General features: G+C 34.6%; 1 protein-coding gene across 1 annotated transcript; it reads right to left on the minus strand.

Annotated features, from left to right (window-relative positions):
- Positions 1-4,012: 4,012 nt before the first annotated feature.
- Positions 4,013-4,969, minus strand: LOC306638917 (olfactory receptor 8K1-like; the record flags this gene model as incomplete). Its single annotated transcript, XM_079102372.1, has 1 exon — positions 4,013-4,969. One exon carries the CDS (start codon positions 4,967-4,969, stop codon positions 4,013-4,015), a length of 957 nt encoding a protein of 318 aa, XP_078958498.1.
- Between the last annotated feature and the right edge of the window lie 8,460 nt (positions 4,970-13,429).

Here is a 13,429-nt window from a genome sequence, read left to right on the forward strand (position 1 = left end):
TTTTGGAGCCCTGAAGTCCAGAATCAAGGTGTCCACCTTCCTGGGCTTACACATGGCCACTATTTCGCTGTGTCCTCACCTGACCTTCCCTGATCTATTTGTGTACTGGGTGTTTCTCCCTCTCTCTATCCTAATCTCTTTTTATAAAGACTAGTTTAAATGGGTTAGGGACCATTCAGATGAGTGTACTTTAGCTTAGTTACCTCTTTAAAGGCCCAATTTTCAAATGCAGTTACATTTTGAGATGCTAGGAATGAAGGTTTAAACATATAAATTTGGGGTTGGGCACAAGTCAACATATTTTTATGTGCTGAAATACTCAAACTATTACACTGAAAAATAAAATAAGAGAAAATTGGCTGACCATGTCATGATAATATACCATGAAGTGAGGAACATAATTATTCTAAGCCTCGCAACCTATTTATTCTAAACCTTAGAATAAGGTTCCAAACAGTTGACAAGATTATGTCTTTGTTTAACAACTCTGCTTCTGAAAATCTATTTTATAGATGAAATACAAGTGTTAAAATATGTAAATAAAATTATCGATATCATTATTTAACAAAGCAAAATACTGGAAATAACATATACAGTTGAACATTATTAAATTTAGCATTGACATATATATGTATGCTATTGCATACTCTTTTAAAATTTTATATAGATTATATAGAAATATGAGGAAAGCTTCTGAGAGGAAACCTGAAAATAATATTAAAAGGGTCATATTTTGCTACATGATCAAACTTTTAGGTGGACTCTAAAGATAAACTCATAGAATCAGAGAGTAGAATGATAGTTACAAGGTGCTGGGTTGGGGGCTATATAGAGAGGCTGGTCAAAGGATACAAAGTTTTAATTATAGAGAATGAATAAGTTTGTGGAAGCTAATTCTAGCATGGTATTGTAGTTAACAATACTGAAATCTTTCTTACATAGTAAATATTAAATGTTCTTACCACACACATATAAAAAGTAATTAGTTTAGGTGATGGACATGTAAATTAGTTTGATCAAAATAAACATTTCACAAAGTATAGGTATATCACAGTATCATGTACATTTTACAACCAAATTTTATTTAGCAGCTGTAATTAAAAATATCCTAGAAAAATAAGAAATAGGGTCACACCAATTTGGTTTTCATTAAAAAAATAGGAGATTACATAAAACAATGCTGTGTATGTGGATAACATCTGAAAAATGTTGTTTCTGCTCCTAATTAAGAGGATGTTTCTATCACCCTAAAATGTTTCCCAGTGTCTCTATAGGAATTCCACCATTCATATCTCAGTCCACAGTTGCTATAATTTTTACAGGATAGATTAGTTTGCCTGTTCTAGAACATCATATAAAGAGAAAAAGGTACGCTTTTGTCTAGCTGATAATATTGACATTCATTCACATTGCTACATACATGTATACGTAGTTCATTTCATGCAATCGTTGAACAGTTTTGTTTTAAAAAATGAGACTACAATTTGCCAGACAGTGGTTTAGATTGTAATCCCAATGATTCAGGAGACTGAGGCAAAAGGATCACATGATCTAGACAGCATTAGAAACTTAGTCAGACCCTACTTCAGGACAAAAAAAAAAAAAAAAAAGAGAGAGAAAGAAAAAACTGGAGATATAGCTCAGTGGTAAAACACCTCTGGGTTCAATCTTGGTACAACAAAAAAAGAGATTTATCTGTTTTCTATCTATTTATCTATCTATCATCTATCTGCATATCCACACACCACAACATATCCTTTTATTTGTGTATGAATAGTGAGATAACTTCATTTTTATCTATGAGAACTATCAGTAGACTAAACAAACACATATTTTTCTGGACATGTTTTCATTCTTTGTAAATAAAAATCCAAATTGAGGAAATGAATTAATTAATTAATTAATTAATTAACTTATTTATTTATTTATTTATTTTCAGGAAATGATTTTATAAAACCTAGGACAGGCCCAGCGCAGTGGTGCATGCCTAGAAGCCAGTGGCTTGGGAGGCTGAGGCAGGAGGATTGTGAGTTCAAAGCTAGCCTCAGCTATAGTAAGGCACCAAGCAACTCAGTGAGACCCTGTCTCTAAATAAAATACAAAATAGGGCTGGAGATGTGACTTAGTGGTTGAGTGACCCTGAGTTTAGTCCCTGGTACCAAAAGAAAAAAAAATACCTTGTATAGACCATTCAGCAATGTATGATCATTTTACATACATTGAAATGAAAAATTGCAACTGATATTTGCAATCCTCTTTCTACTTGCTAATGTTATATGGGGAAATGGTTTCTTGTTGCTATCTGTTTTAATTTCATTTCTCTGGTGACCAAGAATGTTGACCCTCTATCATATACCTATTGATCAATACTATTTCACATGTTCTCTACTATTTTATTTGATTGTCTCTGGAGATCTGTATCTATATCTATGTCCATATACCTATATCTATATTGGTCTATATGTTCACATTAGACATCATCAAATTACTTTAACTTCTTTGAAGATAATCAGTTGAACATATGTGAGCATGGGTTTTGGTGGAATACCTACTAGTTTCCATCATCCATTTATCCATTTTTACAAACATTGCATCATCTTCTTGTATACTGTACCTGGTATACCATCTTGAAATATATATTGTGAGCTTTCCAACTCTTTTGATTTTCTCCATTGCTTTGGCTATTCTGGATCTTTCTTCTGCCATATAGAAGTCAACAACCATATATGAGGGACCCTGATTACATGTCATGAGAATAAGACCAGGCCTGACTCCTAAGAGAACAGTCATCTTTGGCAGTAGTTATTACATTTAGCAATAAAATGTGATGCATAACTTAAAGCAGACTTGTTAAAAATGCACCTTAATATCAGCCCTACCATATTAAATAATGAGATCAACATTGGATCCTTGGATAAAATGGTGAAAGAAACAAAACAAAAACAAAAACAAAACTATTTTAGTTGTATAGCCATCTCTCCTCAATATTTTTAAGTCAGATGTCTTCCTGTGTCATGCACAAAATTTGAAGTCTTTGAGAAAATTCTAGCAGGAATGAGTTGGTTGCTGCCTTAATAAAGAAGCCTTGAGAAAAGAATTGAAAATGTGCATTACAGAAATCATACAGGAAATCATTTTTGAAAGTTTTTACAAAGGTGAAGAAAATATTATGTTAGCAGAGTCCACCTTATTATATATATAATCCCATGATGAAGACAAAAGAGGCTTGGGAATAAAATACCTTTAACCTTTTAGTGTATTACTTACTTTTAACTTGTGAATTAAATTATATTTTAAAAATATTAATATAAGTTCCCGAGAAAATTAGATAATTCACTTATTTTGAGGCTTCCAATCCTAAACAAATATTATCAGGGGGGTTTGTGAAACCAGTGTGTAGAGCTTGAGAAGCTGCCAAAGAGAATCTAGAATCATTGAACACTTTTTACATGGCTTCTAAAAAAATCTTCAAAGATGTTCAATCCATATTGAGATATAATATATTAATTGGATGGAAAACTTCATTCTGAATCGACATGCTATATTTTATAGTTAGCCTAGATTCTGAAAAAAATTCATGTTGTGTTATCATCACCTTCTTAATTAGTTTCTTCCTCTTGTCTAGTTGATGCATTATGCACCCTGAAAACATTATATCTTTAACATCCAGTAACTGGTATAAAACATCCATTACCAATTATTTTTCTGTATTTTCACTCATTAAGACAGTTTTACTTTAACAAGTCTAAATTCAACTGAAAATTTAGTATGGTTTTTCTTATTTACAAATATATAGATTGCAATATGATCTTGAGCATCATTTGGTACTTATTATCTGAAATATTTATTCTGTTGTCTTGCAGAAGAGTGCAGTTTGCTGTAAGAATGTTTTATCCAAGAAAGGAGAAAAATTTAAGCTGGTGAATCATTTCTACTTTTTGATGATGTACTTGGTTTGACACAGCATTAAACTAAGACTATTGGACACAATTTGCAGATGACAATGAAGATATTAAGTGGGGGTTTTGAATCTAGTTAAACTTCTCTTTAAAGCATCTTTTACATCTTTATTCCTCAGAGTATAGATCAATGGATTTAGCATGGGGATCACCAGGGTGTAAAATACGGAGGCCATTTTATCAATATTAAAAGCATGGCTGGATTTGGGTTGTAGGTACATGAACAATAATGTTCCATAGAACACCACCACCACTGTCAGATGGGAGCTGCAGGTAGAGAACGCTTTGTATCTCCCCTCGGTTGAGTTCATTCTGAGAATGACCACAAGAATAAACATGTAAGATATGAGAACAATCAAGAGGGAGGAGAGCAAATTACAGCCTGAGAAGATCAAAATGATCAGTTCCAATTCGTGTGTGTCAGAACAGAGCATGGAGAGCAGAGGCAGACAGTCACAGTAAAAATACCTGATGAGATTAGAGCCACAGAAGGACAATGTGAACAACTTAGCTGTGAGAAACAGGGACACAAATGTGCTGTAGAGATAGGGAGCAAGCACCAGCCCCCAACGCACTTTCTCTGCCATGAGGACCACATAGAGAAGTGGTCTGCAGATGGCTACACAGCGATCGTAGGCCATTGCTGAGAGGATGAACAGTTCAGTGATGATGAAAATCTCGAAGAATGCCAGCTGGGTGGCACACCCACTGTAGGAAATGGAATTTTTGTGTACCACGAAATTCACCATCATTTTTGGACCAATGACAGTGGAGTAACCAAGATCAGTGATTGACAAATGTCTAAGGAAAAAGTACATGGGAGTGTGCAGTTTGGAGTCCAAATGGGTCAAGATGACCATGCCCAGATTTCCTAGTACTGTGACCAAGTATATGACCAGAAAGATTCCAAAGAGTGGTGCTTGCAGAACAGGGCTGTCGGTGATCCCCAAGAGAACAAATTCTGTAATCTGCATCACTGCAGTATGATTGCTGTTCTCCATATGGTTCATCATGGAGACCTGTGTAAGGCACAGAAGTCAGTACAAGTTATATTTGAAATTATACCTTCTGTGAGAACTTAGAGCATGCTATATAATATATGGAGGGGCATCCTCTTCACCTCTAATACCAAATTCACAGTTCTGCCATGAGGTGGAGACCACAACAGTTGTCATTGAAACGTTGGTAAAGGATCGTTTAAATGGGCAAGATATGTAGAATTGGTTTTAATGTAGATATTAAGATCTAGTTCTTTTGACTTATTGTAAATGTGTCAAAAGAGTTATTTTACTCTGTTTTTTTTCATGAAATTTTAAAAACAAGCATCTGTACATAAACTGTGGACTTTACCTTATAGTCAATCCTCATATTGTTCATAGAAACAAGAAGAAAAAGAACTTCCAGACCATTGCTAATCAACAAGACAGTAATTAGTAAACCTCTGACTATTAAGCCTGTTCTAGTACATCTCAGCTTGTTTACCAAACATAAAATCTAATGCCATGAAATGTTTATTTTAGATTTTTGTTAATACCTTTGCATCTGCCACATCCTGTCCTTTTTGACAGGTGAAACACTGCTCTTAATTGTGTCCCAATCATACATCCCTGTGATGAAGGAACAGGACCTGAGCCCACTCTTGTTCATCAGCCAGCAATGGAGAATCATGAGAAGTGTTCCAACAAAGAGAAGAATGCCAAGGAATGTCTAGAGCCAGAGGAACTCATTTTGAGCCCATAGTTTTCTAAACCCTGTGCAGATATTGACTCATAAAACTCTAGAAGTAGATAGTAATAATCTCCCCTTTCAAAGGCAAGGAAATAGAGGTTCAGGGGGGTTAAAATATGTGGCAAAGTTCACTCAGATGATAAGTGGAGGAGTTAGGGTTCTATTAAAATGTTTCTGCCTATGAATATGTTCTCACAAATGCTGTAACATGACATCCACCAGTAGAGGTACTCTGATTATCTAGCAAATAAGAAGTGGAGAGAAGGAACACCAAGAAAAGGATATAGACTGAGGTCTTTGCTAAAACAGATGACTCAAGCAGGGAGTTAATGTGAAGCTAACATGCTACCAATAATGAATGATACAGAGTTTTGGGGACGTTTATGCTGCTTACTAATATTTTTATGCCAAAAAAGTATATTCCAAAAGGAATAAAAAGGGGCTGAGGTTGTGGTTCAGTGGTAGAGCACTTGCCTAGCATGTGCGAAGCACTGGGTTTGATTCTCAACATCATATACAAATAAATGAATAAAATCAAGGTTCATCAACATCTAAAAACCAATATTTTTTAAAAAGGAAAAAAATACTTTTGCTATTAAAGAGTCTTCTGTGATTTTTGGTGGTGGCCCAGTTTAAGCTATGTTCCCTTAGGAAAGTCAAAGACTACTTACCTTCCTGGAGGTCTGCTTTGACTTCCTACTGTTTTAATCCTAACAGCTCCTTGCAGAGTGGATTTAAATTATCTTTTTCACTCTTGAGACTCATTTTGCTGAAGATTTCAACTAATTCAAAGATAAACTAATTGCACATAATTAATCACCTGAGGGAGAGTTCCTTTAATATCTGTTCATTATTCTCAGAATATTCCATTAGGAAAAATAAAAAGTATTTCTTATTTTGGCATGACAGAATAAACTGTGCAATAGTGGTAAACACTTAAAATCACAAATATACCTTTGTCACCATCTCATTTATGTAGCATCATGCAATTATTGACATACTGCTCTTCCACAGTGCCTTGAGTATATGGAAGAATGATTCTCAGAACAATATTATTGTAATAAATCCATTGACCAGGAATAAATTTTTAAGATGAGTAGAATTATAAATTCACATAAAACAATATAAATAGCATAATATTTCTACAAATTAAGCAGTGGTAAATCATTTCTTCATGTTTATGCTTTATTCTCTGGCTGATTTTTTTTTTTTTTTTTTCCCCTAGTGCAGGAGATTGAACTCAGGGGCATTCAACAACTGAGTCACATCCCCAGACCCCTATTTTGTATCTTATTTACAGACAGGGTCACACTGAGTTGCTTAGTGCCTCACTTTTTGTAAGGTTGGCTTTGAATTGGTGATCCTCCTGCCTCAGCCTCCTGAGCTGTTGGATTACAGGCATGTGCCACTGTGCCCAGCTCTCTGGCTGTTTTTAAGATCAAATATTACAAATATTTTTCAGAAAATTGATTTTGATGGACTTGATTTATTTTCTTTTTGCTTACTCTCTTGTAGTTATTTAGCTTGTTTTACCTATGAATGTATATTTTTCTTTGAAATAAATTTGGAAAATATTCTGGCAAGCATGTCTTCATTATTTTTTCTTCTTCTGTTCAATATAGTGCCATCTTTTAACTTGGACCTACAAGTACACATATGTTTGGCAACTTGCTATTGTTGTACAGATAACAAAGATTATTTTCAAGCTTTATATTCAGTATTTTGTTTTCTCTCTAATTTCATTTTGAGTGATCTGTGATCTGTGATATCTGTCAAGGTATCTCTGCCTTCCTTCCTTCTTCCTTCTTTTTTCAGGAATTAAGCCCAGGGTGCTTTACCACAGAGTTGCACATCTAGTCTTTTTATATTTTATTTTTTGTTTTTATCCAGGGCCTCCCTGAGTCACTGAGGCTGGCTTTGAACTTTGCCATCCTCTTGCCCCAGCCTCCTGAGTTACTGGGATTTCAGTTGTATGCCACCATGCCCAGCAAGTCATCTATTCTTTGTCAGTGTATAAACTATAATTTTCATTGAGTAAATATTTGTTCTCATTTAATTTTTTTTTCATCTATACAAAACAACTTTGGCTATTTGTTTAATAGTCTTTCTTCACAGTGTTAATGTTTGGTTTATTCATTCAGTGTATTGAACTTGCTTATAATAGTTTTTGTTAATAATTTTTAGTTTTCAATGTATGTTCATTGTATTTATTCATGTGCAGTGCAGACAATGGAATTCAGTGCCTCACACATGATAGAGAAGCGTTCCACTGCTGAGCCATAACTCAGCTTTTTTCTTGCTAATTCTACCTGGATGCATTTTATTTATCTCCTGAATAGTGTCACATGTTCCAGAGTTCTCATGTCTATATTTGTGATTGGATGACTAATATTGTGAATTTTAACAGAGCTTGTTTTGTTGTTACTTTCCTGAAAAGATGTTAAAATTTTTGATAAAAAAATATTGGTTCTACTTGAGACTTTCCAGCTCTTGATAGGTTCACCAGGAGCTACACTGGATGCCCAGGTATTCAAGGTCTTTATTCTCTGGTTCTGTAGAATCCAAGGGTCTTCCTGTTCTGTGATTTCTGATCATTGCTCAGTTTATAATTTTAGCTTATTCTTTTAAGAGCTTGTGGATATTCAAAGTAAGCACCCCAAGAAGAGCTCAGTCCAACTCAAGGGGAACTTCTGATGGAGGAAAGAATAAAAGATAACAAAAAGCTAGAAGAGACAAAAGATAACAAATGCCAGAAATGTATCCTGCATTATCTGTAATTTCTCTAAATATTAAATTCTGCAATTCAAAGGCAGTGGTGGACAGAGGAAACCCCTTCAAACACACACCCTCTTTTCACTTTAGTGTCTTTTTTATTTCAGAAAATACAATGAAAAGAAGATTGAGAACATAAGTATTATTGAGAAGAACAGAAAGAAACAAGCAGATCCTTTTCTGACATCAAGTTTAATAATTTTTCTCATGGGGAGAAATGTCAGCAGTTTCCATGGATTGCACCTTAATGCAGAAGGTTGCAGATGGCCATGTGGTGGTCAGAGGCCAGACAGGTAAGAGAAAAGCTCAGGGAAAGTGACGGTAATGATGAGAGCCATCTGTGTGGCACACAGGTAAAAGGAAATGGTTTTTTATTTAATCAGATAATTTATTTAATTTACCTGACAAATAAAAATATTAAAATTATGTGTTAATTCATGACCATGTTATATTTTGATGCATATATACTTTGTTTTAAAAAACTTGTTAAGTCAGGTTCAACATATTTATTCCTTAAACATTTATCATTTGTTTTTGTGAAAAAGTTTAGAATTATTTCTTTTACCTTTTTGGAGTTTATGTCATTGTTATCTATAATCACCCTACTGTGCAATAGAACCCATTCTGTTCTACAAAGCAAAAAAAGAAAAAAGGACAAAGAAAGAAAAATAATGGTTAACACATAATGTAAAAGAAAAAAAAAATAAACCATTATCCACTTTATATTACCCTGATACTGAAACTAAATGAGATTACTTAAAGAAAAACTATAAACTTATAACCATTTAACACTGATGTAAAAATTCTCAACAAAATACTACTTGAGGATACTGAGCTGGCCTCAGTGTATTTAATTTGATATCCAATGATTTGGATGGTGGGCAAGATTTTCATGCTCACCTGCTTTTTAATCAGTCTTTTTACATTCACCCATCTGGCATTCATGATGATGGATTAACTATGGAAAGGTCAATAATTAATTTTCAAGTGTCTACTGTTGAAGACATAAGTCTCTTTACTTTTTAACAATATATAGTCATAGTTACAAGAGGTTCTGTTTATATTTTACTTTGTAGAAGTTAGTTATGCTGTATTTTAGAATATTTCAATATAAATATACCATTGAGTTGGGGTAAATAAATAATGTCCTTGACTAAGCAGGGGATATTTCACATGAGCTGCTAATTCAATCATCCTGTGGTCCAGGGGAGTATTGCAAATGGACCACAAAGATAAGACAGCATAATCCCATTGTTGAGTTATTTTGATTTGCTTAGGTTTTTTTGTTTTGTTTTGTTTTGTTTTACATCTTTAAGGAGTTACCATGCAACTTGAAGTGTCATGTATATTCATAATAATTTATATGTGCAGCAAAAGATTTCAATAAACAGAACAGAAGAAATGATTAAATAATTTATTCAAGGTTAAATAATTAATAATGGAACACGTCAAATTGGAATTCAAAATAAGCCAACTTTGTGTCTGATTCCTATTGCTAAGTTAATGAAAAGCTAGGTCAACGAGTGCTCTGGAAACATTGGTTTTATAAGATGGGTAGTGAAGTGGGTGGGATGGTAAGAAATAGGTGGAAAGTATTGACCCATATTTGATGTTTACAACTCAGTGCTAGAGAACTATGGTTTCCAGGAAGATGGAGTAGCTGTCTTTCTCCCCTATTCTACTATCAAATATCCTGTTGTAACATACAAAGCAACTTACAAAGAAATTAAAAGCTAGATTAAAAAAAGAGAGGTCAGCCAAAGACCATGAGACTTAAGGAACAACACAGTGTGAGATTCCACAGGATTTTTTTTGTCTTTATTTTTTGTCTTATATATCCCAGAGTCAAAACTGAAGAAGCGAGAAACAAACAAACAAACAAACAAACAAAACTAGAAATGCCAACAGATTCAAGAGAAAGAAAGAAAAGCAACAAAAATTTAGTTATCAAAATACCCAACAAGGGCTTCTTAGTATGACTAATACCATGGGAAGAAAGGAAAAAACAAGAACAACAAAAAAAAAAAAAAAAAAAAAAAAAAGAAAAAAAAAAAAAGAAAAGAAAAGAAAGGAAAAAAAGAAAAAAACCAAACACAAACGAACAAAAAAAAAGGTACCTCCTTTCCCAACAGCATAAAGGCCTAAAGGTTTTTAGTGAACTTCAAGAATAAGTTTTAACATTTCTATTTATGTGATGTCCAAGAACACCAAGTAGGAACCACATATTTCTGCTTTCTGGTAATAAACCCTTCTCTCATTACTCAATGTCAATGGAGACTGGATATAGAGCCTGGAAGTCCATCCTGAGATAGTAATGGGGGACCCTTCTCCATGACTGCTGAAGTAGAGTCAGATAATGGCAGTGCCCAGTGGTATAATGTCCATCCCACTTCAGGGTTAACCACTATGACCCTGGGAGGTGCTGGCATCATTACTTCCATCTAACTTCCAACTTCATGATGATGATTAATTATGGCATCTGGACTTCTACCCTGCAGTAATGAGGAACTTTCTCTTTCCATGCCAGAGAAAGCCAATTGAAATAAGTAAAACTCATGGTCCCACAACATAACACAAAAACATCTAGTTCTCTACAAAGAGAAAAAAAAACAGATTACGAAAAAAAATTATAACATTTACTTGACATGCCAAGCACGAGTAATTCTATAGACAAAATATAAATTGTCGATTGTATAGGACTGAGTAAAGAGTGTTGGGGGAAAAGGAGAACTATTAATAGACCACTTTCATTTTGGAATGATGAAAATGTCTTAAGATTGTTTGATGTGATGCTTCCACACTCCATGGAAGAACCAAAACCATTGAATTCTAAACTTTAAATAAGTGAATTATGTACTCTATAATTACATCACAAAAAAAATGGCTATACTAAGAGTAGTGACAGAAAAAACAATTATCTTAAGAATGCTGATTTGAAATTAGAGATCCATCTACATAAAATTCACTCTGAAAATGGTGGAAAGTGTGTTTCTTCAGTAGGTATTAAATCTCTCTGTAGCCAGAAAAAGTACATGAAGTCAGGCACCCTGGTGCAGGACTGTAATCCCAGTGACTCAGGAGGCCGAGGCAGGAGAATCATGAGTTCAAAGCCAGCCTCAGTGATGGTGAGGTGCTAAGCAACTCAGTGAGACCCTGTCTCTCGATAAAACAAAAAATTGGGAATGGGGATGTGGCTCAGTGGTCAAGAGCTCCTGAGTTCAATCCCTGCACCAAAAAGGGAAAAAAAAAAAAAAAAAAAAAAAGGGAGAGAGAGAGAGAGAGAGAGAGAGAGAGAGAGAAAGTACATGAAAATTTAATGCCTTGAGTAAAAATACAAAAATAAGTCTGAAAATCCATAGAGTTGATAATGGTTGTTATGACTAATGAAAAAAATTCATGAAAAGATGAGATTTAATTTTCATTATGGAGAATAACTGAAATTTCATTTTATGAACTTGTTGATTCTAGTTTCTGTTTCTCTGAAAGGTAAATTGAAGTGTTGAGTTGCCAATCATAAGAATAGATCCGATTTCACATTTTATTATTATTTTATGTGTTATCTCATGTACATTTGTTGGAATTTAAAGAATGTCATATGAAATGTTTTACTACTATCATCATTGAGCTTATATCGGTAAGATTAGCTGAAGACAACATGAGCATCTGCAATAATGGACCCAGTGGGGAGTGTAAGAACACCACATATCCTGGTGAAGGGTTTCTCTCATTGTTTCTGGGTATGTCTCTCACATAGGGCAGAGATTAAAATATAACTTATGACATTTCTTTATTAAAATGTTGTTATTAGTGTACTGTCAGGGTCCTTTCTGCCCATGTCCCCTGTGGTGGAGGAAAGGGTTAACTGCCAGAGGAGTATGTTGACTGTTTTTCGATCTGTTACCCAAAAAATTTATCTACTCAATAAACACACAAGAGCCAATACTCTTTTTATGAGAGGGGCAATACCAACTCTGGCCTCTTTACAACAACTAGTCACCCAACTCTCTTATTTATAGACAGACAGATAAAGGGGGCCAGGACTGAGAAGAGCTGCTTCTGTGATGGACAGGATAGGGTGGACTTAGGGGAGCCATCCTCTTAGGGAGAAAATTCCAGAAGAAGACAGGGAATCACTCCAATGCAGTGCCACATACTTCCCCATAGTTCCTAGAAGCCAGGTCTCTGCATCACATGGCTCAACCTAGTCTGACTCTGTTAAATAAGTACGGCTTCCCACAGTGCACTATAGATATCCATAATAGTGGGGTTCATTGTGATATAATCATGCATGGAATGCAACGTGCTCCACTGCTTTCTCTTTCCCACCCCTACTCCTTCTCCCTGCTGCCCTTCCTCTGCTCTACTGGTCTTCCTTCTATTTATTTATCAGTTTTTAAATTGGAGATTTATAAATACACATAAAGGTGGAATTCTCTGTGGCACATTCCTATACATACATGGCATAGTTCAGTAAATTTCATTTTGCAATTCCTCCTTTTTTCCCATCCTTCCTCCCTCCTCCTTCTATCCCCTTCCTCTACTCCACTCATCTACTTTATACTTTCATGGGCTGCCCCTCTTAGGAAATCATACTTATTTCTGTCTACTTTCTGCAAATAAAAGAAAACATCCGGCTTTGGACTTTCTGAGTCTGGCTTATTTCACTTAGCATGATGTTTTCCAAACTCATCCATTTATGAGAAATTGCCATAATTTCATTTTTTCTGATAACCTAGTAAAACTTGATTTTCTGTTGTAATCTCCTAGACAATCCTCTTCAGTTTTCTAGTGGTTTACTCTTTGGCTAGGAAATCCAGGGATTTTCTAAGTTGTAATTTCCCCTAATCCTCTCCTTCCAGGTGGTACCTTTCCTCAATTAAGAAATATGTGAAGATGCAAATTGATGGATATGCAAAGATTGTTATGGATCCTAAAATATTTTTCAAATAATCGATTTCTTGTTTAAGACC

The sequence above is a fragment of the Sciurus vulgaris genome (genome assembly GCF_902686455.1).
Source record: "Sciurus vulgaris genome assembly, chromosome: 11".
Classification (NCBI taxonomy): Eukaryota; Metazoa; Chordata; class Mammalia; order Rodentia; family Sciuridae; genus Sciurus; species Sciurus vulgaris.